The sequence below is a fragment of the Pongo pygmaeus genome, chromosome 13, assembly GCF_028885625.2.
Source record: "Pongo pygmaeus isolate AG05252 chromosome 13, NHGRI_mPonPyg2-v2.0_pri, whole genome shotgun sequence".
NCBI lineage: Eukaryota > Metazoa > Chordata > Mammalia > Primates > Hominidae > Pongo > Pongo pygmaeus.
Window position 1 is genome coordinate 123,078,137 of NC_072386.2, and position 18,097 is coordinate 123,096,233.

Consider the following 18,097-nt stretch of genomic DNA (forward strand, 5'->3'; position numbering starts at 1 on the left):
ATTATAATAAAATTTACATGTGGTTTTGCCTATCTGAGTGGGCTTTTCTTAATGAATTATGGGTAAAAACATGCGCAGTTTAACTTCAGGGATATAACCATAAACTGCCAATCAAATGATATCATCCTGTCACTCAAACACAGCCCAAGCCTCAACTCCTCCAACAAACCCCATAAAAGCACCTTGAGTTTTATAAAGAGGGGCTGATTTTACTTCCCAGAAATGAGCCTGCTTTCCCTCAGAGTGTTTTACTGTGTTGCAATAAATCTTGCTTTAAGCTTGCATTTCAGTTGTTAGTTTGCCTTTTTTTTTTTTTTTTGAGATGGAGTCTCGCTCTGTCGCGCAGGCTATTGTGCAGTGGCACAGTCTTGGCTCACTGCAAGCTCCACCCCCTGGGTTCATGCCATTCTCCTGCCTTAGCCTCCCGAGTAGCTGGGACTACAGGCACCCGCCACCATGCCCGGCTAATTTTTTTGTATTTTTAGTAGAGATGGGGTTTCACCGTGTTCGCCAGGATGGTCTCGATCTCCTGACCTCGTGATCCATCTGCCTTGGCCTCCCAAGGTGCTGGGATTACAGGTGTGAGCCTGGCCTAGTTTGTAATTCTTTGCTCACTATCACAAGAACTGAGATTGCTGATCCAGAGCTCCAGCTCTGTTGATCTTGGTTAAAGAATCCATTCCAACACAGGATGCCCAGTAATAATACCACTGGCAGAGATGAGGAAGCCTGGGGGCCAAGTGACAGATTTTGAGATGGGTGTCAGCAATTAGAAAGTTATTTGTGCTGGGCGCGGTGGCTCACGCCTGTAACCCCAGCACTTTGGGAGGCCGAGGCAGGCGGATGACCTGAGGTCGGGAGTTCGAGACCAGCCTGACCAACATGGAGAAACCCCGTCTCTACTGAAAATACAGAATTAGCCAGGCGTGGTGGCACATGCCTGTAATCCCAGCTACTTGAGAGGCTGAGGCAGGAGAATTGCTTGAACCCGGGAGGCAGATGTTGCGGTGAGCCAAGATCACGTCATTGCACTCTAGCCTGGGCAACAAGAGCAAAACTCCATCTCAAAAAAGAAAGAAAGAAAGTTATTTGTAATATGATAATAGATTTCAGGTGTAATACCTGAGTGGAGATAGTGAGTAGGCAGATGAATTTTTTTATCCTGGAGTTCTGGGTAGAATCTGACCTGTAACTACATACTTGGGAGGAGGGATCAGCATATACACATTATTCCAAGGCATGGAGAGAATGTGAAGAAGCCCAAAATTGAGCTCTGAGGAACACTAACTTTTCAATGTTGAGTGCAGGGGGAGGAATGTAGCAGAAACTAATTGAGTCCATATATATATACATATATACACACATATTTTAAATTAAGATGAGTTATACTAGAGCCTGTTTGTATGGTGTTAATGGTCCAGAACAGAAGGCTGACAATTTAGGAGAAGGATCAACAAAATATCAAAATTTCAGAAAATGCAGGTGGTAGCCAGGCGCTCACACCTTGTAATCTCAACACTTTGGGAGGCAGAGGTGGGAGGATCACTTGAGCCCGGGAGTTCAAGACCAGCCTGGGCAACATACGGAGACCATGTCGCTACACAAAAATAAAAAATAAAAATTAGCTGGTGTGGTAGCACATGCCTGCTGTGGTCCCAGCTACATGGGAGGCTGAGGTGGGAGGATTGCTTGAGGCCGGGAGGTCAAAGTTGCAATGAGTCGTGATGGTGAACTCCAACCCGGGCAACACAGCAAGACCCTGTCTCTTTAAAAAAACAAAAAAGAAAAAAAGCAGGGGGATGGGCTGCAGGAGCTTAGGTGTAGGGATCGGCCTAAGTGTGGCTGGAGGTAGGTTTGTCTGCTTGGTGGAGGGAGGAGGGAGCTTATGTCTTACGGCTTCACTTTCCTAAGTGGATTATACATGAGGCGGAAAGGGAGTGTGAGAGGGCTGACTGTGGACATGAGCTGATGTGGGGAAAAGCAAAGCAAGCCTACTAGAGATTCAGAGTAGGATCCTTTGGTAACATTGTGTCCATTTGAGCTTTATCATCATTAAAGTGAAATCTGCCAGCTCAGTTGTAGTTTTCTTCTGGGAATATTCAGCTCTTCAGTTGCAGGGAACAGGCAAAGGGAAGGGCTCACCCAGATCTGGTGTCTTAAACAAGGAAGCGCCTCAGGGGGAGAGAATGCCAGGATGGAGGGTGTTCAGGAAGCAGTGATTGTGGCAAGGGACCATGTGACAGCCTGGATAAGCTGGGAGTGAGCTGATGGCACCGAGGGAGGCTGAAGAATGCCTGCTCATGTATTTCAGGAAATAAACAGGAAATGGTGTTCAGGAAGTGCTCGACTGTGTAGCTTCCAAGAAAGCAGGCCCCAAGGCTGTACTGTCAATGCTTGTTTTTTTTTTTTTGAGATGGAGTCTCTGCCGCCCAGGCTGGAGTGCAGTGGCGGGATCTTGGCTCACTGCAACCTCTGCCTCCTGGGTTCAAGTGATTCTCCTGCTTCAGCCTCCCGAGTAGCTGGGATTACAGGCACACACCACCACGCCCAGCTAATTTTTGTATTTTTAGTAGAGACAGGGTTTCACCATGTTGGTCAGGCTCGTCTCGAACTCCTGACCTCCCGATCCTCCCACCTCGGCCTCCCAAAGTGCTGGGATTACAGGCGTGAGCCACCATGGTTGGCCTGTCAACGCTCGTCTTTTTAGCTCCTAACAGTACCTGGCTCACTGCAGGTGTTCACCAATGTTTGTTGAGCTGCACTTGTCAAAGTGAAGGTGGTGCTATGAAGTCAGTGGATGTCTTGGTCTGGCTAAGACACTAATTTCTGACCTACTTGATATCTGCCGTGCTGGGCCACTTTGTTGGGTAATGAAGTCCATCAGTGAAGACAAACAGCTGAAACACATGCCTAGGGACAAGGACAAAATGACCAAGAACTGAGCCAAGAACTCAAATAACGCATAGTCAAGCCTGTTTAAAAACAATTTTATGGGCCAGGCGCTGTGTGGCTCACACCTGTAATCCCAGCTACTCTCAGGAGGCTGAGGCAGGAGAATTGCTTGAACCCAGGAGGCGGAGGTTGTAGTGAGCCGAGATCACACCAATGCACTCCCGCCTGGGTGACAGAGTGAGACTCTGTCTCCAAAAAACAAACAAAAACAAAACCAATTGTACATGTTCCTCAGCCTTAGTTCTTGTGAGGTGGGTATTGTCTTTCTCTTTTTACCTTTGTTCGCTTTCTGAGTCACTTTCTTTAGTAAAAGGTGAGATTTATAGGATCTGAAACCAGAACATTGACTCACTTATGTTTTTTTTTTTTTTTGAGACAGAGTCTCACTCTGTCTCCAGGCTGGAGTGCAGTGGCATGATCTCAGCTCACTGGAACCTCCGCCTCCCAGGTTCAAGTGATTCTCCCACCTCAGCCTCCTGAGTAGCTGAGACTACAGGTGCAGACCACCATACCCGGCTAATTTTTGGTAGAGATGAGATTTCACTATGTTGGCCAGGCTGGTCTCCTGGCCTTGAGTGATCCACCCACCTCAGCCTCCCAAAGTGCTGGGATTACAGGCATGAGCCACCATGCCCAGCATCTGTTAATTTTGTTTTTTTTTTTTTGAGACAGGGTCTTACTCTGTCACCCAGGCTGGAGTGCAGTGGTGTGAGCTCACTGCAACCTCTGCCTCCCAGGTTCAAGCGATTCTTTTGCCTCAGCCTCCCAAGTAGCTGGAATTACAGACACACGCCACCATGCCCAGCTAATTTTTTTTTTTTTTTGTATTTTTTTTGGTAGAGATGGAGTTTCATCATGTTGGCCAGGCTGGTCTCGAACTCCTAACCTCAAGTCATCTGCCTGCCTTGGCCTCACAAAGTGCTAGGATTACAGGTGTGAGCCACCATGCCTGGCCTCTTCAGGCTTTGATGTATCTTACCAAATTGCCCTCCAAAAGGAACATAAAATTTATATTACGTTCTTCTCCATTTGAAATATCTCGGGTGGTTTTGCTTTCCTGATTGATGGAATAGCCCACCATTGAAATTATCTTTGAATATCCAACAGGAGTTGTGCATTGACACTGACACATTTTTTTTTCTTTCTTTTCTTTTTTTTTAGGAGTCTGGTCTGTCTCTGTTGCCCAGGCTGGAGTACATGGTACCATCATAGCTCACTGCAGCCTCAAACTCCTGAGCTCAAGTGACCCTCCCACCTCAGCCTCCTAAGTAGCTGAGACTATAGGCTGCACTACCACACCTGGCTAGCACCTTTCGATAAGTATAACAGAGTGTCCCCTCCCCTCCTCTCCCCCCACCCCTCCCTCCTTCCCTTCCTTCCTTTTTATAGAGACAAGGTCTCACCATGTTGCCAGGCTGGTCTCGAACTCCTGGGCTCAAGTGATACTCCTGCCTTGGCCTCCCAAAGTGCTGGGATTATAGACGTGAGCCACTGTGCCTGGCCTAAGTCAGTTTTTCTACAAGCAATGGAAGAGATTGCTGTTTTTTGTTTGTTTTCAGTTAAATACCAGGTAAGTTCAGTGACTTGCTTTGACAGGACATCTTATATGAAAAATACCTATCTTTGAACACTAGAATCAAACTCAGGAAGATGAGCTATGTACACTATGATAGGTACAAGGGAAAGAGACCAGTTTGAGAGAACAGCGGATTCACAACTTCATCTAACACGAATGTGATCCATATATACATGGAGAGCAGACATCTAAACAACTGGAAACACAGCAGAAGGGCATGCTTTTTCGAAATTGTTAACTTTCTCATTTTCGCTTAGTACCCATATAGCTGAACTCACGTAATGAAATGTTCATAGAATGTGACCCTATTCTCTGCTACAATTAGAGGGATTTGTGAAACTTTTGTCGTTTAATAAAACCATTAGTTGTAATTATTTATTAAATCAATTCATATGTTCCTCTTTCTTTTCACATTCAAATACATTTTAATATGAATGGCAATACATTTTAATGTTCCAGAGGAAAGAGTAGAACTCCGGCCATTGTACATTCTTTATTAAACATCAATACTGAAAACAGATTTACTGACATATGTATGTAAATATAATCAAACTGAGAAAAAGGGACAAGAAATAGTAATCTCTCTCTCTCATGCGGTGGTGCGATCTCGCTCACTGCAACCTCTGCCTCCTGGGTTCAAGCGATTCTCCTGCCTCAGCCTCCCAAGTAGTTGAAATTACAGGTGTGCACTACCACACCCGGCTAATTTTCGCATTTTTAATAGTGACATGTCTTCACCATGTTGGTCAGGCTGGTCTAGAACTCCTGACCTCAGATGATCCACCGGCCTTGGCCTCCCAAAGTGCTGGAATTACAGGCGTGAGCCATGGCGCCTGGCCTTCGCTTTCTTTTTCTATGTCCTCTCCTTCACTATCGTCTTCATAATAAAAGATGTCTCGAAACGGAAAAACTTGCTTGGGTGCTGCAGGAGTCTGGATTTTAGTGCCTTTTTTCTCCATCATTTTTTCTAACTTTTCCTTCAGCAAAGGTAGAGTCGTCTCATAAAGGTAGTCGATGATCTCTACAGAAAAGAAATTTAATTGTGCAGTTATCTGTCTGTACAAGGCCTCTTATCAAGGTCGAGGCGTACAGGAGACTGGTAATGAATATGAACTGCTCTTGTTATTGCTGTGTGTAAGGTCTGGTTCCAATTGGTTTACCCACATTCACTTCTTCAATCCTTGCAGAAATCCTATGAGGTAGGCCCTGTTTTTAACTTGTTTTTCAACCAAGGAAACCAAGGCATAAAGACATGAAGAGACTTGCCCAAGGCCATGGAGGTCATAAGGATTCAAACCCGGGTAGTGATGTCTGCTGAACGCAAAGACGCATTTCATCACAGCCCAGGGTACGATATCATCCAAATGGTGGGTCCAGGAGAAATACCAGTGCCGGGCAGACTGCATGAGGGAGTGCAGGCCTGCAAGCTCGTTAGTGAAAATCCAGGTTCTGGACTCGGTCTAGAGACTAGGAATTGGTACGTAGGTCTGAAATGAGGCCCAGAAATCTGTATCCTTCTTTTTTTTTGAAATTGGGTCTCGCTCTGTCACCCCAGCTGGAGTGCAGTGGTGCAATCACACTCACTGAAGCCTGGAACTCCCAGGCCCAAGCAATCCTCCCACCTCAGCCTCCCCCTCCCACCTCAGCCTCCCAAGTAGCTGGGAACACAGACAAGCACCACCATGCCTGGATACTTTTTGTATTTTTTGTAGAGATAGGTATGTGTGTGTGGGAGGGTCTCTCTATGCTGCCCAGAATGGTCTTGAACTCCTCGTCTTAGGTGATCCTCCCACCCTGGCCTCTCAGTGTTGGGATTGCAGGCATGAGCCACTGCATCTGGCCAGAAATGTGTGTTTTTAACAAGTTCCTCACATGGCTCTGATGATCTGAGTTTGGGACTTACATATCGAAACCAGCCATAAATGGCTACAAAGAAGGAACTGGGTGTCTTTTATTCTTTCTGGAATGTGTGTATGCTTCTGTGTGTGTATGTGTGTGCATGCATGTGTGTGTGCACGTGGTGTGTGTGAGAGCATGTGTGTGAGTGCATGTGGTGTGAGTGCATGTGGTGTGTGTGTGTGCATGTGGTGTGTGTGAGTGCATGTGGTATGAGTGCATGTGGTGTGTGTGACTGCATGCATGTGGTGTGGTGCACGGGCATGTCATGTGTGCATGTGCTGTGTGCACATGAGTGTGTGTGTGTGATGGCAACACCAGCAGGACTCAGTTATTTACAGAGTGGTCGCTAAGTGTCAAGCACTGGGATGACCACACCTTACACGTTCATGACCTCATTTAGGACTTCTGAAAGTCCTGTCAGATAGGGATTATAATCTGCCTGTTTCCACCATTTTGCAGCTGATGAAGCTGAGGCTCTAAGTCCACTCACCTGCCTAGGTGACTTTCATTACCAGCATGTGGCACCAAACGCCATGTTCTTAGCCATATAAATATTAAGAATACTAACCTGGAAAAGTCTTTTTCTGCCAAAATGGAACATAGACAGCTTTCAGCCTAGAAAATTTAGTTTGAACATAAGATGGAGGAACATCACTTTAGAAAAGGAAAGAAAAGATAAAAAGCAAGTTAGTTTAAAAATCTATCATTTCAATACAGTGTAGTAAGTACATTTATTCAGGTGAGGTTTATAGCTTTTTTATCATAAACATAAGATCGTCATACATGTGTGATACAAATATGACACAATTTTTGTGGAATATGGAAAGCTATTGTTTATTTGGTTTAAAAAACGTAAAGAGGAAAAAGAATCAGTAGTACAGAATGGATTCTGTTTAAATTAAAATAACTTATATCACTAGTCGAGAAGGCAAAGTATAATGCCGGCTAACGGGCTAACGCTTACCTTGTGCTCAGCCCTGCCCTAAGCACCTTAACTGCAGCAAAGATAGTCCTCACGACAACTCAAGGAGGGAGTTACCACTCTCTCCCTCGTGCTGGAGAGATGAGGAAACTGAGGCACAGAGAAGTTGCCCAAGCTCACTCGGCTAATCAGGGATAGAGCTGGGACTTCAGCAAGTAGTGTGACTCCAGACCCTACCCTCTTAACCATTACACTCAGGACACATACATATTGGTCACAATTCAAAGACAGATGTTCCCTGATGTTTATTTCACAAAGCTAAAAAAAGCAGATGCTTATGAGGTTTTGCTACGTTTTCAATTTACAATACATTTCAATTTACAATAAGTGGGTCAGAAATTATTCTTAAATTGTTTTTTAAAGTAAAAACCACTAACTTAACTTTTTGGGCACTTTTTCCTAATAAAAGGGGAACACTAAAAAACAATTAACTAATCCAGTTGTTAAAATGATTAGCATGAAGAATTTGATCTGCTAAGTATGTAGAGGTAAAAGATGATCAGATTCTTCCGACCTCTTCATCACAGCAACCACTAGCTGAGGACATATGTGCCAGGTACCAGACAATGTCTCTTTCTTGCATTATCTTCTTTTTTTTTTTGGATGGAGTCTTGCTCTGTCACTCAGGCTGGGGTGCAGAGGCACATTCTCAGTTCACTGCAACTTCTGCCTCCAGGGTTCAAGTTGTTCTCCTGGCTCAGCCTCCTGAGTAGGTGGGATTACAGGTGCCCGCCACCACGCCTGGCTAAATTTTTGTATTTTTGTATTTTTAGTAGAGATAGGGTTTCACCATGCTGGCCAGACTGGTCTTGAACTCCTGACTTCAGGTGACCCACCTGCTTTGGCCTCCCAAAGTGCTGGGACTACAGGCGTGAGCCACTGCACCTGGCCCATTATCTCCTTTAGCCTTCCTAACAGCCTATTAAACCATAATGCAGATGAGGAAACAAAGGCTCAGACAAATAGGGAACAATTGCCCACAGACTTTAAGTGGAGTCCCTGGACTCTATGCCAAATCTGTCTCACTCTGAAACCCCAGCTCTAAGGCAGCCTGTGCCTTTTCCCTTCCCACAATGCTGTGCGCCCAACATGCTGCAGACCCAAGCCCATGCTTCAAGAAGTAACAATAACTGATCTGAACATTTTAAAACTAAGCGAGTGTTACATCTCAGTAGGTGGAGATGCTATCCTTAAATCCTGCTTATATAATTCCCAAAGTCTTTAAGAATCTGAGAAGACTGAACCTTCAATATAATTTTTACCATTTTGTTATTAAAACTTTGAGAGTACGTAGTATTTCAAACAGTATTTGACTAGATGCCATAATCTCTATCTTAGAGTTTTCAGATTTGTAAATCTGAAATAGATAATCAGTTCATCAGTTACCCCCTACCTGGATTTTGTGGGGCCCGTTTATTTATTTTTATTTAATTTATTTTCTTGAGACAGGGTCTCACTCTGTCACCCAGGCTGGAATGCAGGGGCGTAATCTCGGGTCACTGCAGCTTCTGTCTCCCAGGCTCAAGCGATCCTCCCACTTCAGCCTCCAGAGTTGCTGGGACAACAGGCATGTGTCACCACATCCAGCTTAATAATCAGTTTTTAAACACGTAATTTTATTTAAAACCATAAAAACCCATTTTAATTTTAAAAATCATGTGATCTGAAGAAATGTCACAAAGTATACACAAATTTAATGGAAAAGTTGAATTTTTTTTTTTTGAGATGGAGTCTGGCTCTGTGGCCCAGGCTGGAGTGCAGTGACGCAATCTCGGCTCACTGCAACCTCCTCCTCCCGGGTTCAAGCAATTCTGCCTCAGCCTCCCCAGTAGCTGGGATTACAGGTGCCTGCCACCACGCCCAGCTAATTTTTGTGTTTTAGCAGAGATGGGGTTTCACCATGTTGGGCAGGTTGGTCTCAAACTCCTGACCTCAAGCAATCCACCTGCCTTGGCCTCCCAAAGTGCTGGGATTACAGGCGTGAACCACCACGCCCGGCCAAAAAGCTGAATTTTTAAAAAGTGGTTTGACATTATAAAGGGCTTTGTCAATGTAAGTCGTTCACAAGATGGGAGCTGATGGGGTGCACATCAGCATCACCTCCTTCAAAGCACCTGGCACCCTCCCTGCTTGGGGCCTACGATGCTGAAGAGTGGGCGCCCTGCCCCTCAGATGAGCTAGAAAAGAAAAGGCTTTGGGACCACGGCATGTATCTGTGAGTCCTGGCAGGGCCTGGACTAAGAGTTTCCAATTCTCCACATTCAAGAAGGAAGAGACGGATTGTCCTTTCTTGTTTGGTTATAATCCCAAACCATAAATAACTAACCACCAGAACCAGTTTAAACCCTCCCTAATGGTTCCGCAGAATATTGACTAGAAACAAAACAAAACCTTTCCTAATGGACCAATGGCGACCTCACACCAGTAGCCACACTTCTGGAAGTCAGCCAGGCTGCAGCAGCCTCACCCCACTGTCTACCTTCCAAAACCAAAGGCCAAACAATCCCTCAACATCCCTGCATCTGAAAGTCACTGATCCCCGAGCCCCATGATGCTTGGCAACACGTAGAGGGCCTGTGCTCTGCAGCCCAGCTCTCCCTTGCTTAGCAAGCAGTAAGTTCAGATATCGAGAGTGGTGGGCCTCTCCAATCGCAGGAACTGATTAAAATGCAAGAGCTATGTGCAGTGAAGGCTCACAGTGCAGGTAAAGAGAGACAGCTTATAAACACAAGAGCCATGTCCAATCTCACTTCTCACATGAGAAATGCAAATGAAAACCACAAGGAAACTGACAGAAGCTTAAAGAGGAACAGGATCTTTATATAGTCTTAAAATGTCTCCCCACAGCCATTTCTTACCACCAAAGGAAGAACCAGTATTTTTATACAGTGGGGAAAAGAGGCAGATGCTGCCTTAGCCAAATGATAAAAAAATAATCAAAAAGAGAATCATGTGCCTTGTGACGTAATGCAGTGATAGGAAACATCAGGAATATGCTGTATTCCTGCCCGAAGGACACAGCCTGAATCTCCTCAAGAGGAAATACCAGACAAGTGCCAACTAAGGACATTCTACAAAACACTTAGCCTGTATTCCTCCAAAATTTCACTACCATCAACAGCAAAGATGGACGATCTTCATAGATTAAAAGACAGTAAAGAAGGCCGGGCATGGTGGCTCATATCTGTAATCCCAGCACTTCGAGAGGGAGTAAGGCCAGGAGTTCGAGACTAGCCTGGACAACATGGCAAAACCCCCCATCTCTTCACTTAAGGCCAGGAGTTCAAGCCTAGCCTGGGCAACATGGCAAAACCCCATCTCTACTAAAAATACCAAAAAAAAAAAAAAAAAAAAAAAAAAAAAAGTCGGGTGTGGTGGCTCACGCCTGTAATCTCAGCAATTTGGGAGGCTGAGGTGGGTGGATCACTTGAGGTAAGGAGTTTGAGACCAGCCTGGCCAACATGGTGAAACCTTGTTTCTATTAAAAATACAAAAATTAGCCAGGTGTGGTGGCGGGTACCTGTAATCCCAGCTATTCAGAGGCTGAGACAGGAGAACTGCTAGAACCCGGAAGGTGGAGGTTGCAGGGAACCAAGATCACACTGTTGCACTCCAGCCTGGGTAACAAGAGTGAAAATCTGTCTCAAAAAAAAAAAAAAAAAAAAAAAAAAAAAAAAAAAAAACTAATTAAAAAAAAAAATTAGCCAGGCAGGGTGGTGCATGCCTCTAATTCCAGCTATTTAGGTGGCTGAGGCACAAGAACTGCTTGAACCTGGGAGGCAGAGGGTGCAGTGAGCTGAGATCACGCCATTGTAACTCCAGCCTGGGCAACAGAGTTAAGACTCCTGTCTTCAAAAAAAAAAAAAAAAAAAAGAACACTAAGGAAATGGAACAATTATTAAAGGGGGAAAATGCTATCAAGGACATCACTGGGACAACTCGTGAAATCTGAATGTGGACTATGTTTTAGAGGGTGTACTCTATCAATGTGAAGCTTCCTGATTCTCGATTGTATTATGGTTATGTAAAAAAACATCCTTGCTTGGGAAGTGGTATCTGCCACTAACTCTTGAATGGTTATGGGAAAAACCGTATTCCCTTGGAGGAGGGAGAGAGGGATGATAAAGTTGAATGTAGCAGAATGTTCAGAAGAGGCAACTATGGGTGAAGGGGATGCGGGGTTCTTTCTGTTATTCTTGCAACTTGTTTAGCTTTTTGAAGCCTTTAAGAGACTTTGCATACATTTCATTTGCCTTTCTTGGGTGTCTTCGGTGGCAGGTGGGCTGGAGGGAGGGCTGGTCTGATTTATTTGGTCCAGAGCACAGAGACTGGAAGTCTCGAATAAACACACACGGCAGCTTTCCTGTTCTGTGGCGCAGGCACGCCACCCTGCAACCCACACAGTGTTTCCTCGCCCAACACTGTATCTTGGCGCTCTCTGTGCCCCACGACCGAGGGGCTTTCTCATTATTTTTTGTAGCTATAAAGAATGTCACTATATGGGTAAAATACATATATGGCCAGTCCCCTATTAACAGGCATTTCGCAGTCAGTTACTCTGTATACAAGTCATTTCATGTATGTGTGAAGTTGTTTTGTAGAATGTATTTCTAGAAATGGAATTATTTGATTCCAAATGGAATTACTAGAATTATTTGAATTTTGAAAGGTACTAAGGCTGCAAAGTATGTAAAATTTACCAAAAAAGATAACAATAATTGGAGGGAGTGAATGTAGATGTTTAATAAGGATGGCTGGATTTTGACAGTTGCTGAACTGGGGTGATAGGTACATGAAGGTTCATTTATTTTGTATCTGTCTAAAATTTTCCTAATAAAGTTTCTGAAAAAAATAATTGGGCTTTGCTAATAAAGCAGTACTTAGAAGAAAACATATGGCCTTAAATGTACATTACAAAGAAAGAAAAATGGAAAATGAGCTAAGAACCCATCTCAAGAAGTTGAAAAACAACAGCGAAATAAACTCAAAGAGAGCTGAAGGGAGGGTATGATAAAGAGCTGACATTAGAATAATCACAAGATAGGGTCAACGCAATCAAAGCTGGTGCTTTGAAAAGACAATCTCTGGTAACTCCTATTCAAGGAGTGAAAAAACAGAGTAGGTATAAATAGCCAACGTTAGCCATCAGAACATCACTCAGATCCTGCAGACATTTTGCATAAACCATCTATGGAAAATAGACACTGGTTTCCTGCAGAGCTACGCGTGGCTGGTGAGTGGTAAGGGGACACTTTTCACTGTGTTTCCTTTCAGGTTTCTTTCTTTCTTTTCTTTTTTTTTTGAGATGCAGTCTTGCTCTGTTGCCCAGGCTGGAGCGCAATGGCACAATCTCAGCTTACTGCAACCTCCGCCTCCTGGGTTCAGGCGATTCTCCTGCCTCAGCCTCCTGAGTAGCTGGGACTACAGGCACCTGCCATCATGCCCGGCTAATTTTTGTATTTTTGTAGAGATGGAGTTGAACCATGTTGGCCAGGCTGGTCTTGAACTCCTGACCTCAGGTGATCTGCCCACCTCGGCCTCCCAAAGTGCTGGGATTACAGGCAAGAGCCACCGTGCCCAGCCTACGTTTCTTTAATTCTGGACTACGTAATCTATTACCTATTCCAAAAAAACGGCAAAATCAAACTGAACAGTCAAGTCCTTTTTCCTTATGGGTGGGGCGTGATATTCAGTTCTGTATTTGAATTGTTACAACTAAAACATTCTAACTGGGAACCGACCAAGTCATTTAACCAGCGCTAAAGCACGGGGTCTCGGCAGGGTAGCACATCAGAGTCACCTGGAGCTCTGAACAACCCTGACAGCCAGACCCCCCACCAGACCAATCCCATTCATGCGAAGCCAGACCCCGCACCAGACCAATCCCATTCATGCGGCACTGGTATTTTTTAAAAGTTCCCCAGATGATTTTGAAGTGAGAGCTGGGCTGAAAACCAGAGAATTGCTAGTGTTTACGAAGTTCCAAATTGGGTACACAAAGGTAACTGGAACTCCTGGATGTCTGTAACGTGTGCTGTGTTGTCAACTGTCTGAAGTCCCCTGAGGCATGGGAGTCTGGCCTGCAGACCCACCCAGCCCATCGCTGCCATCATTTTACTCAATGTCCTGGGCCACCTGGTCCCTTTTCAGTCCCTTGAATGTGCCCAGCCAGTGCCAGCTCAAGGTGTCTGTATTCACTACTCTGTGTCCGAACACCTTCAGTCTCATCCCCGCATGGCTACCCTGCCACCGCTTCTGTTTCCAAAGTCTTCCCTAACCACCCTATCTGATTGCCCCCCAGTCCCTTCTACTCTATTTTTGTTTTCTATTTGGTACCATGCTGTCTGAAATGAGCTTATTTGTTTACAGTCTCTTCCCAGAACTAAATGTGAGTTCCTAAAGTCCTTATTCATCACCACGTTTTGTGCCTGGCATACACAAGGTAGTCAATAATTATGAGTTTGCTATCATTATCATCAATGTAGTTTTTAGGTTAATTCTATACTATACAAAACTTGGTATTTGTGTCAGCAGAATGGACGCTCTACCAGGCAAGGAACTTGTCTTTTGTTCAATGCTGTATCCCCAGAGCCTAGAAAGATGCCTGGCATATAGGCACTCCTATTTGGTGGGTGAAGAGTAATTCTGAGCCTTTGATTTTTCATAATTGGAATTGATAAAATGTATGTACTGGGAAAATTCGCTCCATTATTACTAAAGTAGCTATAATATCACCTCCATTGCCTGCCAAGGTCAACTCGATTGTATGGTAATACTTCCTTACACAATTATTTTTCCACTGGAAAACTGAAATAGGAGGGAGGTGGGTGGGCCATAGGTACTAGCTAAAATCTGTAATCACAAAACACCTGAGGTGTGATGATCTATGTGACTCTGAAAAAAGGGAAGAAAAATGAAAAACATATCCAACTAATGACGTATTTAGTGTCATGAAAACCTGATCTACCTAGGAGCTCAGAGCCTTTACATATACACTGCTCCTAAAATTACTGTTTCCTCTGCACTAACAAATTGGTTTCCTAGCAAATACACTGAATTTTAACCACCACTTACACAAAATTCCAAATGCAGCATCATTATCAGCCCTGTAAGATGACAGGGAGTTATTATATTTATTAAGTCATCTCTATATTTTAATTAGTTTAATATTAAACAAATCGTCTTACCCTATGGCACTAGCAAGATCTTCCCAGTCTATTTCATTAGTATCTTCCACATTTATTTCATACAACCTGTGAGAAAAAATAAAAATTAAATTTTCAAGCCAAGTAATCATGATAGCCATCTTCATGGACGCGTGGAGTGTTGAGAGCTGGAAGGTATCTGTGCTTTCGCCCCATTCCAGCTCCCTCATTAAACATGCACAGTGAGGTCAGCATCCCAGCCCAAGGTTAATCCAGCTCAGTGAGTTGGTGGGCTACAGAGATGGGCTGAAAAAACCTCTCTCCTCCCTTTGAGCTCTTTGTGTCTCTCACCAAACCGTGTTGCTTTCTCACAGTAAAAAACACCACCTCATCATTCAACATAGACACACAGTAAGAGGACATCTGTACTATGTGACAGACACTGTGAAGGTCTTTTTTTCGATACAGGGTCTCGCTCTGTCACCCTGGCTGGACTGCAGTGGCATGATCGTGGCTCACTGGAGCCTCGACCACCTGGACTCAGCCAACTCTCCCACCTCAACCCCTCAAGAAGCTGGAACCATAAGCACGTGGCACCATGCCCGGCTAATTTTTTAGATTTTTTGTAGGGATGGAGTCTTGACATGTTGCTCAGGCTGGTCTCAAACTCCTGGGCTCCTCCTGCATTGGCCTCCCAGTGTTGGGATTATGGGCGTCAGGCACCACGCCGAGCCAGTTAAGACCTTAAAGTGCACAAATTCATTTATAGTAACCCTCCCCCCATCTACAGACAGGGAAATGGTGCCAACAGACTCAGTCACGGGCTCCAGATTGCATGACTAATAGGTGGGGTCAACACTGGAACCCAGGCCTGCTTGACTTGACATGCCCTTCTTGGATCTGGTAATCTATGCAGTCTCTCTAGCAGGGAAGACTGGACGGGGGCATAACTACCCCCCGATCCACCCCTAGGAAAGAGGATCAGGAAACCCACAGTGAGCCTTAGGCAGGGCTCACGTGTGAGGCAGAGGGAATGAAGGCGGACAGCAGGGCCAGAACCCACAGGCTTCTGCTGCTCTTTGCTGTTCCTCAGTTGACACGGGCCAGGTCCACTAGTCTCACAGGCATCACAAAAAGGGCCCATGTCTCCCTTTTCCTCGTCACCCTTTAACACTTTAGGGGGGACCCTGCATGGACCAGGAACTCAAAGACAAGCAAGGGTGACACCAACAAGCTCATGCTGGAGCACAGGAGGGCTCTGTCTGAGTCATTTACCCCCATTTTCCAATGGATGTAAATAATTTATATCCATATGAAATGCTTCAAAGACTAAAATAACTATATGGAGTACACAGTACGTTTCACATGTTATTTTCTTTTATCCTCCTGAAAGCACTAAGAGCTAGGTACGATTATCGTCATCCTCAGTAGATGAGTTAAGATGAGTAAACTGAGACTTAGAAGGGTAGGTCATATGCCCACAATACATGCGGAAAGTGCTGGAACAGGGATTTGGACCTTGGCAATCTCACTGCAGACTCTGCTGGGTTAACAACTTCTCTTTGGCTAGAGACAGAAACAGTTAAGAGGCATACGTTTCTATTTTTCGTACCTTTCAATAAGGCTGACCTTGGCCCGCAGGGCATTCATGCCATAGTATATGCGCTGACCATTAGTCATCCTCTTGGTTAGAATTTCTGTCCTACATTAAAAGGAAGAAAAACATAGTTTACTTTCAAGGGTAGAGTTTTCATTAAAATTTCCTATATTTTTCTCATCTAAATTGCTCTCATTCAGAACCAACTTCTAACTTTTCTTTTGAGACAGTCTCATTTTGTCACCTAGGCTGGAGTGCAGTGGCAGGTCTCAGCTCACTGCAACCTCCACCTTCTGGGTTCAAGCGATTCTCCTGCCTCAGCCTCCCCAGTAGCTGGGATTCCTTACAGGTGCGCACCACCACGCCCAGCTAATTTTTGTATTTTCAGTAGAGACACGGTTTCACCATGTTGGCCAGGCTGGTCTCAAACTCCTGGCCTCAAGTGATCCACCTGCCTAGGCCTCCCAAAGTGCTGGGATTACAGACATGAGCCACAGTACCTGGACCTCAATGTATTTTGACTATTTATGCACAGACAGGCATTGCTCTTATTACCACTACCAGCCTCGGAAACATCAAATAAGACAAATTTAGTAAAGTGAGAAATGATTTGATGATTCCTCTAATGCCAAAGCTAGTGGCTGCAGGCTGACTGAAGGTTCTAGCAAAGGCAGTGACCCAATTAAAAAGATTTTAAAAGTACTTATCTTGAATAGCAAAATTTGTCACAATCTGATAGACAGATCATTAGCTGTTATATTTACATTCTTGGCAACGGAGATACATGACACACACGCTGATCAACAACACTGTTGCTCTTAATGAGAGCCATCCATGTTTACAGGGTTGAAATGTACCAGTGGAGGTCATTTCAATGTTACACAAGGTAAATATACGTTCAGAGTTTAAGTTTCCTATTTTTATCTCAAATTAATAGCTAAATCTTGCATGTTATCTTAATTATGTTGATCCCGAACCAGTACTACCCTTAATGATCACCATGTCCTCTTTTTAACATTGGTATGTCATCCACTTGAGGCTTATAACTCACTCTTCCTTTTTCTTTTTTTTTTTTTTTTTTTGAGACAGAGTCTGGCACTGTTGCCGGGGCTGGAGTGCAATGGCATGATCTCGGCTCACTGCAACCTCTGCCTCTTGGGTTCAAGCGATTCTCCTGCCTCAGCCTACTGAGTAGCTGGTATTACAGATGCCCACCATCCCGCCGGCTAATTTTTTGTATTTTTAGTTGAGATGGGGTTTCACTATGTTGGCCAGGCTGGTCTTGAACTCCTGACCTTGTGATCCACCTGCCTCAGCCTCCCAAAGTGCTGGGATTACAGGTATGAGCCACCGTGCCCGGCCCTCACTCTTCCTTCTTTTAGCTAAAAATAGAGGTAAAAAGAGCTCTGGTTCCTCCAACATTCCCTGTTCTTTGGAGTTTATTCCCCTGGAGTTGTAAGGTATATAAGCAGTGTGATCTAGGAGTCTGCTTTTAACACAAAATATGTCTACTCTGGTTTTCACTCCTATTTATTAGTCAAGAGCCACTGAGTGCCCTTCATGTGCAAGGTTGGGGGGTCATGAGCATGCGGAACCACTGGTTTGAGGAGTTCGCTGCAGCTGGACATCCAGCTCCACGACTCTCCAGGTCTTGGAAAAGCTTTATCCAGCAAAGAATGTGTGGCAGAAGCAGGACTGAAACTGTCTCTATGTGACTGATGCAGCCAGGAGCATGCCCACCTCACTTCATCTGAGGAACCGCAGAAGCAGAAAGCACATTAGAAGGGTGGAGCTGCTACTGATCACTACACTTGTGATTTCTCTCTGTATGTTAGTTTTCTATCTTTTTTCTCTCTCTCTATATTTTTATTTTTATTTTGAGACAGAGCCTCACTCTGTTGCCCAGGCTGGAGTGCAATGGGGCGATCTCAGCTCACTGCAATCTC

At 44.6% G+C, this 18,097-nt stretch overlaps 1 protein-coding gene across 1 annotated transcript in view; it reads right to left on the reverse strand.

The window, feature by feature from the left end:
• Positions 1–5,005: 5,005 nt before the first annotated feature.
• The window catches only part of TTF1 (transcription termination factor 1), a 29,720-nt gene continuing 16,628 nt past the window's right edge, over positions 5,006–18,097 (reverse strand). The window contains 5 exon segments of the mRNA XM_054502285.2: positions 5,006–5,355; positions 5,358–5,549; positions 6,996–7,081; positions 14,597–14,662; positions 16,167–16,256. Of these exon segments, the coding sequence (XP_054358260.1) occupies positions 5,300–5,355; positions 5,358–5,549; positions 6,996–7,081; positions 14,597–14,662; positions 16,167–16,256 (490 nt within the window). The 3' untranslated portion in view covers positions 5,006–5,299.